Source organism: Capsicum annuum, chromosome 4 (assembly GCF_002878395.1).
Source record: "Capsicum annuum cultivar UCD-10X-F1 chromosome 4, UCD10Xv1.1, whole genome shotgun sequence".
Classification (NCBI taxonomy): Eukaryota; Viridiplantae; Streptophyta; class Magnoliopsida; order Solanales; family Solanaceae; genus Capsicum; species Capsicum annuum.
The window spans coordinates 4,065,616-4,084,885 of record NC_061114.1 but is presented as its reverse complement, the minus strand read 5'-3'; the positions used below and the strand labels follow the sequence as shown (position 1 = coordinate 4,084,885).

Genomic DNA, 19,270 nt, shown 5'->3' with positions numbered 1-19,270 from the left:
TATTATTCCCCCTGTAAATAGATTTCAGATCATGATACATCTTAGTAGAGCCTGGTTGAAAAACATACCTCAAAATGTGAGATTCATCAAGGATCCTTTTTCGTAACCCATCTATATCTGGCACACATAGTTTGCCCTGATATCTCAAAACTCTATCACCACCAATTTCAAAAGACATCACCTTCTATCGGCCCATATCTTTCTTGATTTACATCTAGATGGGATCTTCAACCTGCTTCTCTTTAACTTCAGCAAAAAGGGAAGATTTAGCTACCTCATGAACAACCATTCCCCCATCTTCAGAATCAAAGAGTCGCACTCCAAGATTTGCAAGTCGGTGAATATCCTTCACTATCTCCCTCTTTCCCTTGTCAACATACGAAATACTGCCCATAGATAACCTACTGAGGGTGTCAGCTACCACATTTGCCTTGCCCGGATGGTAGTGCAGGATCATGTCATAATCCTTTAAAAGTTCCAAACAACGCCGTTGCCTGAGGTTCAATTCTTTCTGCGATAAAATATACTGCAAGCTTTTGTGGTCAGTAAATATATCAACATGTACCCCATAGAGATAATGTCGCCAGATTTTGAGCGCAAACACCACAACCGCTAACTCCAAGTCATAGGTGGGGTAATTTCGCTCATGCACTTTTAACTGCCTAGACGCATAAGCCACTTCCTTCCCATGCTACATAAGTACACACCCAAGTCCCACATGGGATGCATCATAGTACACAACAAACCCTTCCTTACCTTTCGAAAGAGTCAAAATAGGAGCAATTATCAACTTATCTTTTAACTTCTCAAAACTATTCTCACAGGAGTCAGACCACAAAAACTTCACCTTTTTCTGAGTCAACTTAGTAAGTGGTGCAGCTATGGAAAAAAAACTCTTTACTAATCTTCTGTAATACCCTGCCAAGCCCAAGAAGCTTCAAATATAAGTTGGAGTCGTGGGTATGGGCCATTTTCTCACTACCTCAATCTTCTGAGGATCAACCTTAATCCCGTCACTAGACACGATATGCCCCAGGGGTCACATAAGACAAGGTAGATGCGGGATCAAGAAACACATAAATATCACGTGAAAATATTTGCAACGTACTAGTAACTACATCCGGTGAGCCCTCTGCCTCTTGGAGGTTGGTCAAGGCATACAACTAGTTGCGGCCGTTTCTGGAGGCTGAAGTGTCACCCTTCTAAGGTGGTGATGGTGCAGAGGAATTAGCCTATGACTTGAATGCACCAAAATTACCATTTTCTACCAGACATTCTCTATGGATATGGCCTGGCTAGCCGTACGAATAACACACCATAGCACCAAACTGATATCTCCCTGGATGGTTCCTCTAATCTTTCTCATAGCGCGGGTATGTCCAAGAGGTCTAAGCTACATTTTCTTGAGACTGTGAACCCTGCATACTCGGCCCCTGCCTACACTAAAACTCCTGAGTGCACTGTTCGACTGGGGTCTGGTCATCGAGAAACTGGTTGCAGACTGCGCATTAGCCCAATTCTTTTTCTTCTTCTGCCATTTGGTACCCCAATTCCCACGTTGCTGCTAACTGTAGCTCTGGTCTACTATTTTGGCTCTCTTTGACTATCTATCCTTCTCTCTAGATTCAGTGATTTTCTTTTTATTTTCCTCAACTTGTTGCATGTGGACTGATAGTCTGGCAAAATCTATGTCCCATGCCAACATTTCTCCCTGACATTCAAGAACTAAGTCATTTGAAAGGCCATATGCAAATTTCCTCATTTAGGCTCTCATGTTACTAGTCATCTCTGAAGCATAGCGGGCTAGTTTTTTGAACTACAGAGTGCACTCCTGGACACTTATCTTACCCTGATTTAGATTCATAAACTCTTTGGCTTCGGCCTCTCTCAGCTCAAGAGGAAAGAATCGATCAAGGAAGTCTTCCACAAACTCGGCCCAAACTGTGGGCTCAGCATGTTCACTCTTTAAATCTTCCCACTCATTATACGATTGGTTTGCTATATCCTTAAGCTGGTAAGTTGCTAACTAAACCCCGTCTACCCCATCTACATGCATCACCTTAAAGATCATCTCTATCTCGTCCATAAACTCATATGGATCCTCTCTTACCTTGGTACTAGTTAACTTTGGTGGGTTCATCCTCATGAACTGGCCCACTCTTGTAGCCTCATATGTAATAGATACAGACCTAATATCTTCTGATCATTGAGTCTATGTGGCTACCAACTAGGCCAGCATGTGAATGGACTATCTGAATTCTGCATTAGATACCTCTCTCTCGCGAGGTTGAGTGCGGTTAGCCCCTCTCAGGGAGCTTTGGGTGCCCTAATTAGGTTGTTCTGAGTAGGTACGACTCTCGGAGTAGCATGAATCTTTAGAGTCTGAGCTCTGTTTCTGGTCCTCATTCCATGAGTAGGACGGACCTCATCTGTTTGTGCATTCTGATCGATTGTACGATGGAGAGGCATGATTGTTTTTCTGAAACATAACAGATCATCAATTAGGGGACAACTCAGACCCTGAAGCACGAACTAAACTATAAAGAAAAGAAACATTCCTAAACATTTAGTAGCCTCCTTCTTATACGTGCGGTGGGCTATACACCCATAAATAAGATTTTACCCAACGCGATTTCGCAGACACCCTGGGACCATGAACCGTGCTCTATTACCAAGTTTGTCACAACTCGAAATAGGGACTGGCCATGATGGACATCCCGAACCATGAAAGCCCGGGCGTCCTACACTATCTGGTAATGATGCACAACATTCATACAATAAAAAAAGATGCAAAAATATAATCTGATAGGGTAACAAGGTCATACCCTGGATTTAGTTTAACAATAAGGAATGAAATCCGAAATCGACTAAACAATATCTAGAATAGTCTGTAAAATCTCTACTACATGAAAATCTAACAACTATTTGAAAACTGGGACAAGGCCCACTAGTAGACTAAACTAACAGAATAACATAATCTGAAATAACAGGCCATCTGGAACAAATAAGGCTCACCACTAAACGGATCACTTCTCTTTGGAATACTCTACTGATTAGCCAGACCCTTGGAGTAAGCCTCTAAACCTGGGAGGTAGGGGTCAATACAGATTTACTGATACACAGAGCAGATCCAAAATACTAGTTTATATTCAACATATATGAGAACAATTTAAAACAGTTCATAAACATATCAGATAGTAAGAAATCTCATGGGCATTTTTGAAAGACACTGTAAAATCATCTGAACTCTGAGACACTTTTCATTTTACTTCTGTGCTAGGTGGTATACCCTAAAACTATGAAATTCCATGGGATATATGGAATCTGTCATTGACTCGGTTGGGAAGCGTCCAACCTAAGTGTACTGCAAGTGTTGGATTCTCTAACTCTGCTACGCCACACAGCCATCACCAGCGTAAAAATAATATACCCAGATCGGCAAATCACGATTTTAGGCTAAGAGTTACTTGAACTCAAGCCTTCTTCGGGTAACCACCTAACCCTCTTTAAGCCCATTTTTAACTCTTTAAAACATGCATTCTCTGAAAACATATTCTGAATACATACTCTGTTATGGCATAAATACTAATGGTATCGTCATACCATTGATTTACAAGTTACATCTCTAAGCCATTATTATCATATTACAATCTCTGTTTTTCAAACATAAATTCGGGACCACCATATCAATAAATCATTTCAAAGAACTCCTTCTCTAAAACTCATGTAAACACATGTATGCAACTATCTTTGTAAAACTTTCAATGATGCAAGGTGGCCAAGTCAAAACTCTTAACCTCATGTAAATCTTTCTCTTTTATTAAAATATATTTACATCAAGAAACTCCCTCTCTTAAATCTCTAAATCATGCTCAAAATACTATGGCATTTGAGTAAACTATTTTCAAGCCATAAATCATGCATTTCAAATCATTCACAATAAGATCATACACTTGAATTTATTACAAGTGAGGGACTTCATAAAGGCCAAAACAACAATATCAATAACATGCATAAAGCATAATAAAATCATATATTTCAAACCCTTTTAACAAATTCATGCTTTAGAATCTTTAAATCATAATTGAGTGTTTTCAACAAGCCCATGCATTTTTAGGATAAATTCCACGTACCTCTATTTATGAAATTAAAAGATGATTCTTGGTGCCCATGGCTTGGGTATTCTAAATCTTCAATCAATCTAAAAACTCATGGTTGAATCTTGAGTTGTTTGAGTTTTCTTGTTTGAAACCCTAAGGAGTGTTCTTGATGGTTTTTGATGAAAATTTCAATAATGAGGTCATTTGGGATAAAAATCTGGTGTTTGAGCTGATAAGAGGGCGGAAAATACCCAATGTACCCTTAATGAGATGGAATAAAAATATAACTGGGAGCCCAATTCATGGGCCACCGCGACGTGCCACAATCGCGGTGACGAGTGGGATTCTTAAGGTCGCCGCGACGTAGAGCTATCGCGTTGTCCCACTGGTTGGGACCTAAAACTTTAGTATGACGCGCCACAATTGCGCTATGCTACTGAAAGTTGAAAATTTATAAATAGGACCCCTCCGCGATGCGCCAAGCACCAAAATAATCGTGTTTTACGACTAGAACTTAAATTAGCCATAACTTCTTATCCGGGTATTGTATTTCGGTGAATCTTATATCGACGGAAAGATCATTCAATTTCCCACATGATAAAAAGTCAAAATTAGGAAAATTATATATGGTTTAAAATTTACTCACTTTGGAAGTCAAAAATGAGACTAAGTTTCTTTGATACAATTCTAGTCATTTAACTCTAAGAGCATATTACCACGAGCTAATGCATGGAGGATTTTTTTTTTTGTGGGGTATTACATTATCATTTTTATCATTTTCTCTAACTGTTTTTCTACTTCATTTTTCTATTGCCTAAATGTATCTATTGCTTCATCCTTACTATTTAGCAAGTAGACATAACAATATCTAGTGCAATCGTCAATAAAAGTTATGAAATACTTTTTTCCACCACGTGATGGTGTTGAATTCATATCACAAATGTTAGTGGGTACTAATTCTAATGGATTGGAATTTCTTTCAACGGACTTATAAGGATGCTTAGCATACTTTGATTCCACACACGTTTGACACTTTGATTTATTGCACTCAAAGTTTGGTAAAACTTCTGAGTTAATCAATTTTTGTAACATTTTGTAGTTAACATGGCCTAAACATTTATTCCATAAATTATAAAACTCAAGCAAGTAAGAATAATTTGAACTTTTATTTATTTCAACATTCATTGCATTCATCTTATAAAGGCCCTCGGTGAGATAGCCTTTTCCTACATACACTTCTCCTTTGCTAATTACAATTTTTATTGAAACAGTTACACATTTGAATTCGTTCTTGTCTAGAAGTGAAACAGAAATCAAGTTCCTACGTAATTTTGAAACGTACAAGACATTGTTAAGTGTCAAGGCCTTTCCTGAAGTCATTTTCAAGCCCACTTTTCATGCTCATTCTACCTTATCCGTAGCGGAGTTAGCCATGTAGATCATTTCTTTCACTTGAGCTGAAGTGAATGACGAAAACAACTCTTTGTTGGTACAAACATGGCGGGTGGCACCAGAATCCATCCACCACTCACGAGGATTTTCCACAAATTTGCATTCTGAAAACATAGCACACAGATCATCATATTCTTTGTTGGACTCAATCATATTTGCTTGGTCCTTTTTCTTGCCTTTCTTAGTGGCATGACAATCCGTGGACTTATGGCCAATATTGCCACTGTTGAAGCACTTTTCCTTGAATTTCTTTTTGGGTTGATGGCTTTCTTGTTCAGCTTTCTTCCATTTTTTAGAATTGTTTTGATCATCTTCTACAATATGTGCTCCATTAATTGTAGAATTCCTTTTGACCTTTTCTCGGCAACCTTATTATCCTCTTCAATACCCAGTCGGACAATAAGAACTTCGACAGTCATCTCCTTGCATTTGTGCTTAAAGTATTTTTTGAACTCTTTCAACATAGGTGGTTGCTTCTCAATGATCGCTGCTACTTGAAATGCATCATTCACAATCAAACCTACAAAACAGTTTATGTGAGTACTAATAACATTTTCAATTTGTTCAACTAAGGTATTTTTCAAAGATATACCTTTTTCTAGGAGATCGTAAATGATTACTTGCAATTCCTGCACTTGAGAGACAACCAATTTTCTATCTATCATTTTAAAGTCCAAGACCCTTGCAACAAAGAATTTCTTAATTCCCGTATCCTCTGTCTTGTATTTTCATTCTAGTGCCCCCCACAATTTTTTCGATGTCTTAGTTCCACTGTAAACATTGTAGAGGTCTTCTTGGAGACTTCTCAATATATAATTCCTTCAAAGGAAGTCCGAGTGTTTTCAAGCTTCTAAAATCATGAAATGCTCTTTGTCCGAGGTTCCCTCGGGCACCTTAGGAGCATCCTCAGTAGTGAACCTTTGAAGGCATAGAGTGGTGAGGTAAAAGAACATCTTTTGCTGCCATCGCTTAAAGTCAATGCCCGCAAATTTTTTGGGCTTCTCCGCAGGTTCCATTGGTTGTGGAGCATTTGCAAGACTTGTTGAAGTAATGCTAGTTGCCCCCACAGTCGTAGCCGCATCTTGTATTTGACTTTCGTTAGTCATTTTTCCAGTCACCACAAGACAATAAAATTTACTATTTTCAGAATTCTACTTATAAAGTTAAGCAACTTTAAACTCTTCTTCTTGATTCTAGTTAACGATGAAGTTTTTATGACTTTCAATCGTCAACCGAGTGATATTTAACTTGTGATGAAGATTTATGTCTTCGAATCACTAGTTAAGTTCAAACGGAGTAAAAAACTTAAAGCTTTAATCTCCAAAAACAAACAATACAGATTCTCAAAAAAAAAAAATTAGTGAAAAGAAAATTTTACCAAAAAAATAAAAATAAAGCCAATTTTTTTTTATTTTCAAGTTTATTCCTTAAGATTGTTATTTTATGGTATTTTCGGGTACAACAATCTGTATTTAGGCACAACAACTTCAACACTAGTTCATGTTTAAAACAAAAACACTATGAAGTACAAAAACACCCTCAACACAAGATCAAAGTGATCTTTCTAAGAACTGTGTTTTATTTTTCAGAAACAGAAATATAAAGCTAAGTCCTCCGACTTCACGGAGTGTCTTTAAGAAATAATTCCCCTCACTGTACCCGAGGTTTGGAATCTTCCTTCCAGGATAAAATGGCTTTCAATCCAACTATAGTGGTACCTCAAATAATTGGATTCGTCGAACTCACTCAACGTTGATCACAAAGAATGTTTTGAAGACAAGAAGAGTTTGTATTCCAGAAAATTTTTCATTAATTTTCATTAATTTTCATTTCTAAACCTGTGGATGAAAGCAAGTTTATATAGAAATCAGATGCCTTTTCTGAAAGGTGGCAATGGTTCACTTAAAAGGTGTATCCTTTGGAAGAGTCCTGTCTGTTCATTCGAAACATTGTGTCTTTTTCTGAACAGACAACTATCTGAACAGTCACACCTTTTCCAAAACAAAATAATATGTCTTTTGCTCGAAGGTTGTGTCCTTCCATTTTCCATTCACACCAATTAAACCCAACAACTTCATCAAAGCACATATCAAATAGGAATAAATTGCTAGCTCTATTTATTTTGCTAGGAATTGCGCTTTTGTTTGTTATTTTTGTGTTTGTATGGGTAAGGTATAGGAGAGGTAAAGGAGCTCCTCAACAACAAGCTGATACATTGTCTACCATAAAAAGCGAAGGAATTTCATATATTAATTGCTCCAAGCAACTGATGCACTTAGCGAGAGTAATTTGATTGGTTCTGGGAGTTTTGGATCTGTTTACAAAGGCGTTCTCAGAAGTGGAACTGCCATTGCAGTTAAAGTGTTCAATCAACAACTGGATGCATCATTCAGAAGTTTAGAGACTGAATGTGAAGTTTTGCGCAGCCTTCGCCAGAGGAATCTTGTAAAAGTCATCACTAGTTGTTCAAACCTTGATTTTAAGGCTTTAGTGCTCGAGTATATGCCTAACGGGAGTCTTGAGAGGTACTTGTATTCACACAACTACTTCTTAGACATCATGCAGAGACTAAGAATTATGATAGATGTGGCATGTGCGTTGGAATATCTCCATCATGGGTGCTCGTTGTCCGTGATTCACTGTGATCTGAAGCCTCGTAATGTCTTGCTCGATGAGGATATGGTTGCTCACCTAAGCGACTTTGGTATTTCAAAAATGCTTGGTGACGACAAGTGTGATTTATATACTAAAACCTTATCAACATTGGGGTATATTGCACCGGGTACGTCTCTTAGTTTTTGGTGTCTTTTCCTTTCTCTTTTTTCCCACCTAGGTAGTACATTGCATCTTTATATTAATTGTTTGACTGTAGAGTATGGACTAGATGGATTAGTGTCAACAAAATGTGATGTTTATAGTTATGGGATCATGTTGCTGGAAACGTTTACCAGGTGAAAGCCTAATGATTTTGAGGGAGATGTTAGCTTGAAGCAATGGGTGAGTTATTCACTTCCAGAGGCACTAATTATGGATGTCATAGATGCCAACTTGCTAACATCAACTGGTAATTGCTTACAAAGGGAGCTAGAAGTTGTGGCATCAATCAAGAAACTGGCATTAGATTGTTGTGCTGAATCTCTGGCGAGAAGGACTAACATGAAAAATGTTGTAGGAATGCTACAGAAGACCAAGATTAAACTTCTTGAATGTGGAGAATGTAGTTCCAAATGACTTGTTTGTTGCAAATTTCAATAAATTTCACCACTGCCTTTTAACTAAATTTAATTCCTGGGTACCTTATATAAGTAGTCCAATAATGTCCAAATGATGTGCTCCGCTTCTATTCAGCATGTCTTCAAACATCAAAGAGGGCAGTTGCTCTTGTTCCACTTCTATCCTTTGTTTAGTCCTTCCTTGTATCTCCATAAGCCACCCTGACTGAGTTTATGTTTTCTTACCTTTTATGTGGCAGCAATATTCTTACGAAATGAGCTGCCTTACTAATTGGAAAATTTTGGGAACTTTGATGAAAATCAAATTGATCATCATGAAAATCTTGAAGAACACGAGGCTCAGGATAATTTAAGCAGAAGAGATCATACCATATGCGGCCTATTCTGTTCTGTGAGTTATCTGGTGGGATCAGGCAATCAAATGACTTGGCACTTTACAACGATAACAGATTCATGATGGAAAGGGCATAAACTAATAGAACTATAACAGTTTCATGAGGAAAGTAACTGTTATTGAAGACAATAAAAGGGCAGCCTGGTGCACAAAGTTCCCGATATGCATGGGGTCTTGGAAAGGGCTAGACCATAAGGGTCTATTGTACATAGCCATACCTTGTATATTTGTAAGAGACTGTTTCCACGGCTTGAACCTGTGACCTCCTTGATCACATGGAAGAACCTTTACCAGTTACGCCAATGAGTTGGTTTAATTCCTCAAGTCTATCAGCATTAGTTATTGGAGCCACCAAATAGCAGGATTTATTCATAGCATAAGAGCTAGAGAGTTGCTATTACGTGAGAAAAAAAAAGAATAGTATCATCAACATAGTCTAAGTGAGTGATAATAGGGCATTTTTTCATGAACTTTATAATTAATAAAATATTTTTACTGAATGAAATTATAAATCTTTATAGAACATAATTCATTGAATAAAATTTGACTACCTCTAGGAAGGCTCTCGTTGCCTGGGATAAATCCACTAGTGATAGGTTGACTAAACTTGATTAATATTGAGATAAGTTAGTAAATGTGGCACTGCTCTTCACCACAGAATTGTACAGAATATGAAAGCAAGGCAATTTGCAAAGGCTTGGCTGACTTGCCAAGTCTTTGGCTGATTAGAGGACTTTTTGCCACCATATTCATAATTCTGATTGAGATGTGAAAGGCTTGGTTGATTTGGTGGTATTAGTATTGGTAAGACCAAAAGGGAGATCTCACTGCTATTTAAAGTCTCAAATCCACATGTTATAGAGCATACCTACTAATTATTGCAATACTGGAGAAAGCCTTGACATTTTTTCTCTCAACACTCTTTTTTCTTATGGCTAGTTCAGTCATGACCAAAACCAACATTACCACTGATCAATTAGCTCTTCTATCCTTAAAATCCCAAAGTATTTCAGACCCCTTTCATTTATTGGATGAAAGCTGGACTCACGTTAGGTTCGTTTGCCAGTGGGTTGGAGTCACTTGTGGTTCTCGTCACCAATGAGTGAAGTCCTTGAATCTTTCCAACATGGATCTTTCAGGAAGGATTCCCCCTGATCTTGGAAACCTCTCATTTCTTGTTTCTTTCGACTTGGAAAGCAACAATTTCCATGGAAATTTGCCTCAAGAAATGACGTGCTTGCGTCGGCTTAAGTTTCTTGATTTAAGTTTCAACAACTTCAGCGGGAAGGTTCCTTGGTTTAGATTTTTACACCAAGTTCATGTTCTAAGTCTTAGGAATAATAGTTTCACCGGCTCCCTTCCCTCTTCAATTTTTAATATTTCAACGCTTGAAATGTTGAATTTGGCATTCAATTCCTTAGAAGGTCATATCCCTGTATCTCTCTCATATGCCTCAAGGTTGCAGATGTTAGAATTATCTTATAATTCAATTAAAGGAGACATTCCAGATGGGATCGGCAATCTTCCCAACATGAACTGGTTGTCCATACAACATAATCAACTTACGGGTTCTATATCATTCACAGTTTTAAATATTTCTAGGATCGAAATCATTGCATTTACAGGCAATAGCTTATCAGGAAATCTCCCCAATGGTTTATGCAATGGTTTCCCAATACTCAAAGAGCTTTATCTATCCGGAAACAAGCTTTTTGGTCATATGCCAACAAGCTTGCCAAATTGTTCACAACATCAAGTATTGTCTTTATCAAAAAATGAGTTTGATCGACCAATACATTGTGAAATTGGAAGATTGAGTAACTTACAGCAATTGTATCTCGGAGCTAACCATTTCCAGGTATGTTTTATCTTATGAATGCTAGTAATATTTTATCTATTTACTTCAGAAAAAAATTAATTAATTACACATTAACTGCAGGGATAATTCCACAAGAAATTGGAAATCTTGCTAATTTGATTTGAGTTATCGATGGAGGGAAACCAGATAACCGGTTCAGTCCCAATCTCCATATTCAATATCTCGATGCTGCAAGTTTTGTCACTGGGGGAACAATCTTAATGGTTTCTTACCACAAGATATTGGCAACTTAACCAAGATGCAATTTTTATATCTTCAAGAAAATAGGTTTAACGGTATGTAATCAAGGTTATAGGAAGAGGTACAAATTGTGGTAGTTAACCCACTAGTATTCCTTTTTGTCCTTGTGTTGACTGGTGAAATACCTAACGAGATAAGCAATCTCGTTGTGTTGGAGAAACTTAATCTTCAATTTAATAGTTTTAGTGGTTCACTTGAAATGGAGACCTTCAACATATCAGGGCTGAGAGTGATTTCTCTTTCACACAATAATCTATCAGGAAGCCTCCCGCCAAACATGGGTTCTATCTTACCCAACATTGAAGAACTTAATCTGGGGAGCTTATCCAATCTTGTTGGAACTATTCCTCATTCCATCTCCAATTGTTCAGAACTTACTATTCTAGAGCTTTCTAACAACCAACTCACTGGCTTGATTCCCAATTCTATTGGATATTTGGCTTATCTACAGTATCTAAATTTAGCACTAAACAATTTAACCAGTGAATCATCATTAAGCTTCTTGAATTTCTTAACCAATTGCAGAAATTTAACAACTCTTTCTCTAACTTTGAACCCTCTAAACGGCATGCTTTCAGTTTCCACGGGGAACCTTTCCACCTCTCTTAGAAATTTGTACGCCAACGTTTGGAAAATCAAAGGGCGAATTCCAAATGAAGTTGGGAACCTAAGCAGATTTCTTTCTAGAAACTACTTGGTTGGATCGATTCCCAAATTAATTGGAAACTTCAGAAACCTGCAGGGCTTGTTCTTGAGTAACAACAAACTTACAGGATCTATTGGTGATAATCTATGTAAATTGCAGTTCTTGGATGTCATTGACTTGACTCAAAATAAATTTTCAGGTTCTCTTCCTTATTATTTAGGAAAGATTACTTCCCTTAGAGAGATACGTATGGGTTTGAATAAATTGAGTACCAATATACCATCAAGCTTAGGGAACATTCAAGATCTAGTGGTTCTTGAATTATTGTCAAACAACATGGTAGGTTCTTTACCTCTAGAAATTGGAAATCTAAAGGCTGCGATACTGATAGATCTGTCAATGAATCAATTTTCAAATAGAATTCCAAGAGAAATTGCAGGATTGCAGAATCTGGCACACCTTTCTTTGAGACACAACAAGTTTCAAGGAACTATACCTGACTCAATGAGCAACATGGTAGGTTTGGAATTCCTAGACCTTTCTCACAATAATATATCTGGAATCATTCCCAAGTCTTTGGAGAAACTTAAAAACCTGAAGTATTTCAATATTTCTTTCAACAAATTGTATGGTGAAATACCCTCGGGAGATCCTTTCAAGAACCTCTCGAGTCAGTTTTTCATCAACAACGAAGCATTTTGTGGTTCTTAAAGATTTAGTGTCCCGCTATGCCCCACTTCATCAAAGAACGTATCAAATAGGAAAAAATTGCTAGTTCTTTTTCTTTTGCTCGCAATTGCAGTTGTATTTGTTCCTATGGCCTTTGTGCTCCTATGGATAAGGTTTAGAAGAGGTAAAAGTGCTCCTCAACAAGCTGAGTCATTGTCTGCCGTAAGACGAGAAAAAATTTCATACTACGAACTGCTCCAAGCAACGGATGACCTTAGTGAGAGTAATCTGATTGGTTTTGGAAGTTTTGGCTCTGTTTACAAAGGTGTCCTCAGAAGTGGAACTGCCATTGCAGTGAAAGTGTTCAACCTGCAATTGGATGCGGCATTCAAGAGTTTTGATACGGAATGTGAAGTTTTGCGTAGCCTTCGCCATAGGAATCTCGTAAAAGTCATTACTAGTTGTTCCAATCTTGATTTTAAGGCTTTAGTTCGTGATTATATGCCTAATGGAAGTCTTGAGAAGTCTTTGTATTCACACAACTACTTCCTCGACATCAAGCACAGACTAAGCAGAATGATAGATGTGGCATGTGATTTGGAATATCTTCACAATGGGTGCTTGTTTCCTGTGATTCACTGTGACGTGAAGCCTAGTAACGTCTTGCTGGATGAAGATATGGTTGCCAACCTCAGCGACTTTGGCATTTCAAAACTTCTTGGTGAAGATCAGGGTGATTTTTACTCTAAAACCTTAGCAACATTCGGGTATATTGCACCGGGTACGTCTCTTTGTTTTGCTAATTTTTTGAACATTGATTATTCCTTTCTTTTTTTCCCACCTAGAAAGCATAATGAATTATTTGACTGTAGTGTGTGGACTGGAAGGACTAGTGTCAACAAAGTGTGACGTCTACAGTTATGGGGTCATGTTGCTGGAAAAGTTTTCTAGGAGAAAGCCTAATGAGTTTGAGGGTGATCTTAGCTTGAAACAATGGGCGAGTTATTCACTTCCAGATGCTGTAATGGAGGTCATTGATGCCAACTTGATAACATCAACTGGTAATTGCTTAAAGAAGAAGCTAGATGTTGTGGCATCAATCATGAAAGTTGCATTAGATTGTTGTAACGAATCTCCAACAAGGACCAACATGAAAGACGTTGTAGGGATGCTACAGAAGATCAAGATTCAACTTGTAGCATGTTGAGGATGTTGTTGGAATCTGTTAGTTCCAAATAATTTGTTTGCTGCAAATATTTGATTAGTTTTGGATTCCTGTAATATTGCTTCTTTATTTTTTGTTTTAGCACTTTATTTGTGTATGATTCTGTCTTCAGAAATTCTAGCTGGTTGAATAAATCTCACTATTTCCTTTTAACAAAAACTAAATTGATCACCAAAATCTTGAACTAGAATGAATTATTTTTGTAAGTGTTAAAGGGATATTAACATGTTGGAGTGTGACATATCCCAATTTCTGCTTCCTCTCCCATTGATTTTGTCCCTCAGTGTCCAAATTACCTATAAAATGTCTTTGGCACATGATTTACAGGGAGACTCTTCATCTGGACTTTACATCGTGCAGCCTTTTGACAGAACTTCATACAAGCTGGGTCCGGTGAGGGTAGAGTGTATGCAGACCTTAACCCTACCTTGGGAGGTTGAGATGTTGATTCCGATAGATCCTCGTCTCAAGGAAAAATAATAGAAATTCAATGCTTAAAAAAATTTAACAGGTGCGAAAAACAATTGCTGAAATAAAAAGACCATTTTAAAGAGAACTTTAAAATACACCAAACAAAACACATATAGTGAAAAAATCAGGATACTGAAAAAAAAATCTAGCTGAAGTGAACTGTCATTGGTGGTACGACTTAGTTCTTTCTTTCTAGTCAATTATTTTCTTATTCTGACATTTTGAGATGGAGGTCCGTTGTTATCGATCTTGTTACTTTTTGTAGTAGCTAATTCTTCTTGTATACATAGTTTCACAGACAATACAGTCTTAGATCATTATTCTCACGAGCAGGATGCTAGCTTAGTCCCTTTGCACGTCTCCATTAACTAGGAAGCATCTGCTCCCTGATATCGTTATGATACCATATTCACTGTCTTGAGACGACGGTCTTCCAGAAAAAAAGGTCTGGTAAAAATATCAGCAGCATATCTGACACATTCCAAAAGCTCCTCTATACCTGCAGCACAAACTCAAAATAACAGCTAAGTGAAAAGCAGATGAGCAACATAAAAATTGCTTAAATATGATAACTCAAGAGACATTAAAAAAAAAAGATTAAGCAGAATATCTGACACTTCTAGATGCCTGCCAATTTAAATATGGATTCGACAATTAATTAATCAGTGATAAAATCAACAGTTGATCAGTTTATCTTCATACTGATAAAGAGTATTGAAGACTAATTCAATGTGTGACCTAGTTAAATTTAATTTGTTAGTAGTTTCCTATTTTCTTGGACTGTTGGCAGTCATGCTGCAGTATGTTGCTTAGTTAGTGGATAGTTGTTAACTTAGTATCTTAGTGGTTTAGTTGTTTTGTAAGTCTATATAAAGGCTTCTCTTCAGTTATTTTCAATATACAGAAAAGCTGAGTTTCAGCATATATTGAGACCTCTAACTTTCAGCCTTTGTTCTTTGAGTTTTTGCAGTCTATTGTCCCAACATCTATGTTATCAAGAGCCATGGCAAGTAGCAGCAATTCCTCGGGTGTGACACAACCACTCATTCCCATCTTCACGGGAGAAAGTTACGAATTTTGGAGTATTCGTATGAAAACTATACTCAAATCCCAAAATCTTTGGGACTTGGTAGAAAGTTGGTTTGCAGATCCCGACGAAGGTGATAGACTGTGAAACAACAAGCAAAAAGATGCTAAGGCGCTGGTGTTTATCCAGCAAGCTGTCCATGATTTTTTCACGGAGTGCGGCAGCAACCACATCAAAGCATGCTTGGTCCATTCTACAGAAGGAGTTTCAAGGTGATTCAAAGGTCATTGTGGTGAGACTCCAATCACTTCGACGTAACTTTGAAACCTTGATGATAAAAAGTGGAGAAACTATTGCTGATTTTTTGTCCAAAGTAGTGGCAATTGTTAGAAAAATGCGATCCTATGGCGAGAAAATTATCAACCAGACCATTATGGAAAAGATACTGTGAAGCTTGACTCCAAAATTTGATCATGTAAATACTGCGATAGAAGAGTCTAAGGATCTTTCAGTATTTTTCTTTAATGAATTGATGGGATCTCTTCAATCTCATGAGGCGAGACTCAATTGATCTACAGAAAAGAATGAAGAGAAGGCATTCCAGGTGAAGGATGCTACAACTAATTATGGAGGAAATAATGGTCCAGCAAGAAGAGGCCGAGGAAGAAGACGATTTCACGGTGGTCGAGGTTGTGGTTATGCAAGAGGCAGAGGAAGGAGTGATGGGCACAAGCAGTCCAATGAGCAAGGTAACAGGAAAAATGGCATTCAATGTCATCACTGTTAAGGCTACAGGCATATAAAGGTTGACTTCTGGTATAATGACCAGAAAATAAACTTTACAGTAGGAGAAAATAAGGAAGAGAATTATCTCTTTGCTTGCATTGATACAGGCCATAAGCCAATTGATTTATGGTTTGTAGATAGTGGTTGTTCAAATCATATGACGGGCACCAAATCTATGTTCCAAGAGCTTAATGATAATCCAAGAAAGAAGGTGCAACTTGGCAACACAAAAGAGATGCAGATTGAAGGAAAAGGCAAGGTGATTGTCGACACTAGCCATGACAAAGTAAAAGTGTTGGATAATGTTCAGTTTGTACCCTATCTAGGATACAATTTGATAAGCATTGGACAACTGATGACTTATGGATATTCTCTTTGGTTGGAGGACGATGCGTGTCATTACAAACAAGAAGTCAGGCAAAAAGGTTTGCATCACCATGACGCCAAATAATATGTTTCCGCTGGATGTTTCCAATATGGAAAATTTTGCCCTTGCTTCAAGTGCAAAGGATGACTCAAAGTTGTGGTATCTGAGGTACGGTCACCTTAACATAAAAGGCTTGAAATTGCTCGTTGACAAAGGTATGGTTCTTAGACTACCAAAACTTTATTCTATTGAATTGTGTGAAGGATGCATTTATGGAAAACAAACTAGAAAATCTTTTGCTGTTGGAAAGGCTTGGAGGGCTTCAAAATGTCTTGAATTAATATATCCTGATTTATGTGGACCTATGCATACTACATCTTTTGGTGGTAGTCGTTATTTTCTACTTTTTACTGATGATTATAGTCGCTGAGTTTGGTCTATTTTTTGGAAAGTAAATCAGAAACATTTCATAAATTCAAGCAATTCAAAGCCATGGTTGAGAAACAAAGTGGTCTGTCCATCAAAACCTTTCACACTGATAGAGACGGCGAGTTCTTATCCAAGGAATTTAATTTCTTTTGTGAAGAAAGTGGCATCCACAGGGATCTAACAACACCTTATACACCGGAGAAAACTGGTATCGCTGAGCGGAAAAATTGCGCTATTGTGGAGATGGCAAGAAGCATGTTGCAAGGAAAGGGACTTTCGAATCATTTTTTGGATGAAGCTGTGGCGACATCAGTCCATTTATTGAACTTGTCTCCCACAAAGGCCGTTCTAAATAAAACTCCAATTGAAGCTTGGAGAGGTAGAAAACCATTTGTAAGTTATTTAAGAATTTTTGGTTGTATTGCTTATGCTTTGATAAATTCTCAATTCCATCATAAGTTGGATGAGAAATCTGAAAAAATGCATTTTTATTGGTCATTGTACACAATGGCAAGATGCAAGAGCATATTCCTATGCCGATTGGAATCACATTTGATAGAATTCAACAGCCAGTACAGCTACAGCAACGGGTTCTTCTTCAACTTCCCCGGATTCAGCTTCTTCAGCTTCACCGACTCTTCATCTACAACTCTTGAAGAGTCTCCAGATGAGCCAATTCCATTAAGAAGATCAACAAGGCCTACAAAGCCGAATCCCCAGTATGCTAATGACATGTATACATCTTGTCAATTTTCTTTGGCTGATCCTACACATTATGGAGAAGCAGCTAAAAAGAAAAAGTGGTGGAGTTCGATGGTAGAAGAGAGAAATTCTATCGAAAAGAATAGAACATGGGAGATGGTGGAATTACTGGAAGACAAAAATGCAATCGGCTTAAAAGAAAAAGTTTGCAGCGGATGGGAGCCTACATAAACATAAAGGTCGTCTTGTGGCCAAAGGATATGCGCAACAATATGGTATTGATTTTGAAGAAACATTTTCTCCAGTTGCTCGGTTTGAAACTGTTAGACTTATTCTAGCATTGGCTGCGCAGTCACAGTGGCTAGTTTATCAATTTGATATCAAGTAGGCATTTCTCAATGGAGACGAACAAGAAGAGGTCTACGTAGCACAACCAGAAGGTTTCATAAAGAAGGGTGATGAAACAAAGGTCTACAAGCTAAAAAAGGCATTATATGGTTTGAAGCAAGCACCACGAGCATGGTATAGCAAAATCGATAGGTATTTTCAGAAAAAGGGATATATGAGAAGTGGGAATGAACCCACATTGTATGTAAAGAAGAAAGGTACTGATTTCATCATTGTTTGCCTTTACATTGATGATATAATTTATACTAGCTCTTCTATTTCTCTTGTGGATGAATTCAAGTCGTAAATGATGAATGAGTTTGAGATATCAGACATGGGTTTATTACATTACTTTCTTAGCCTTGAAGTCCCTCAAGCTGAAGATGTAATATTTCTATCACAAAGGAAATATGCCAGGGACCTTCTCATTAAATTTGGTTTTCTTAATTGCAAGCCTGCAGCTACACCTTTAAATATTGGTGAAAAATTACAGCTTAATGATGGAGCGGAGATGGATGATGCTAGAAGTTTCAGAAGCCTGGTTGGAGGTTTGATTTACCTAACCCAGACTCACCCCGATATTGCATTCTCTGTTGGTGTTATTTCCAGGTTCATGCAACAACCTTCAAAGGTTTATTTTGGAGCAGCAAAAAGGGTTCTGCGTTATATCGCTGGAAATACGGACTATGGCATTTGGTATTCACAAGTTTCCAATTTTAGATTATGTGGGTTCACTGGTAGTGACTATGCTGGTTCATTAGATGATAGACGGAGCATTTTAGCTCATGTTTTCACTCTAAGTTCAGGTGTGGTAACTTGGAGTTCAAAGAAGAAAGCTACAACAATGTTGTCAATCTCAAAATCTGACTATATTGCAGCAACTTCAGCAGCTTGTCAAGCCATCTGGCTTAGAAGGATGTTAGCAGAACTTCAGCATAAGCAAGAAAGGGCAATAGAGATATACGGTGACAACAAAGCATCGATCGCCATGACAAAGAATCCAAGTTTTCACAGCAGAACTAAGCACATTGATGTCCACTTTCATTTCATTTGCGATTTGGTAGCAAAAGAGCAAATAATAGTGAAACATTGCAGCACTCATAAGCAATTAGCTGATATACTAACAAAGTCTTTGGCAGCAGACAAGTTTATTTATTTGAGGGCTTTTCTTGGTGTCTGTTACTTTGAATTAAGGGGGAGTATTGAAGACTAATTCGACCTAGTCAAATTTAATTTGTTAGTAGTTTCCTATTTTCTTCGACT

General features: G+C 37.6%; 3 protein-coding genes across 5 annotated transcripts; all 3 read left to right on the top strand.

Annotated features, from left to right (window-relative positions):
• Nucleotides 1–1,375: 1,375 nt before the first annotated feature.
• Nucleotides 1,376–8,783, top strand: LOC124897850 (receptor kinase-like protein Xa21). Its single transcript, XM_047411451.1, has 4 exons — nucleotides 1,376–1,541; nucleotides 7,816–8,334; nucleotides 8,425–8,503; nucleotides 8,633–8,783. Exons 1-4 carry the CDS (start codon nucleotides 1,376–1,378, stop codon nucleotides 8,781–8,783), a joined length of 915 nt encoding a protein of 304 aa, XP_047267407.1.
• A 1,177-nt stretch (nucleotides 8,784–9,960) lies between these two features.
• Nucleotides 9,961–14,588, top strand: LOC107869266 (receptor kinase-like protein Xa21). 3 transcript variants are annotated; one of them, XR_007054364.1, is made up of 3 exons: nucleotides 9,961–11,037; nucleotides 11,119–13,394; nucleotides 13,486–14,579. XR_007054364.1 is itself a non-coding variant. In XM_047410599.1 (3 exons), exons 2-3 carry the CDS (start codon nucleotides 12,761–12,763, stop codon nucleotides 13,818–13,820), a joined length of 969 nt encoding a protein of 322 aa, XP_047266555.1. In that variant the 5' UTR covers nucleotides 9,961–11,037; nucleotides 11,119–12,760; the 3' UTR covers nucleotides 13,821–14,588. The 3 variants fall into 3 exon arrangements, 2 of the variants coding, with proteins under 2 accessions (XP_047266555.1, XP_047266554.1); XM_047410599.1 differs by having other exon boundaries at nucleotides 13,486–14,588; XM_047410598.1 differs by having other exon boundaries at nucleotides 11,119–14,582.
• Nucleotides 10,306–11,124, top strand: LOC124897849 (receptor-like protein 35). The gene is made up of 2 exons (XM_047411450.1): nucleotides 10,306–11,037; nucleotides 11,119–11,124. The coding sequence occupies exons 1-2, from the start codon at nucleotides 10,306–10,308 to the stop codon at nucleotides 11,122–11,124; spliced, it is 738 nt and encodes a 245-aa protein (XP_047267406.1).
• Nucleotides 14,589–19,270: the final 4,682 nt, after the last annotated feature.

Coding starts and splice junctions, on each gene's coding strand:
- LOC124897850 (XM_047411451.1), top strand. CDS start 1,376: ATGTCCAAGAGGTCTAAGCTACATTTTCTTGAGACTGTGAACCCTGCA. Junction 1,542..7,815: donor TTTTCTTCTTCTGCCATTTG/GTACCCCAATTC, acceptor AATTGCTCCAAG/CAACTGATGCACTTAGCGAG. Junction 8,335..8,424: donor ATTGGGGTATATTGCACCGG/GTACGTCTCTTA, acceptor GTTTGACTGTAG/AGTATGGACTAGATGGATTA.
- LOC124897849 (XM_047411450.1), top strand. CDS start 10,306: ATGGATCTTTCAGGAAGGATTCCCCCTGATCTTGGAAACCTCTCATTT.
- LOC107869266 (XM_047410598.1), top strand. CDS start 11,498: ATGGAGACCTTCAACATATCAGGGCTGAGAGTGATTTCTCTTTCACAC.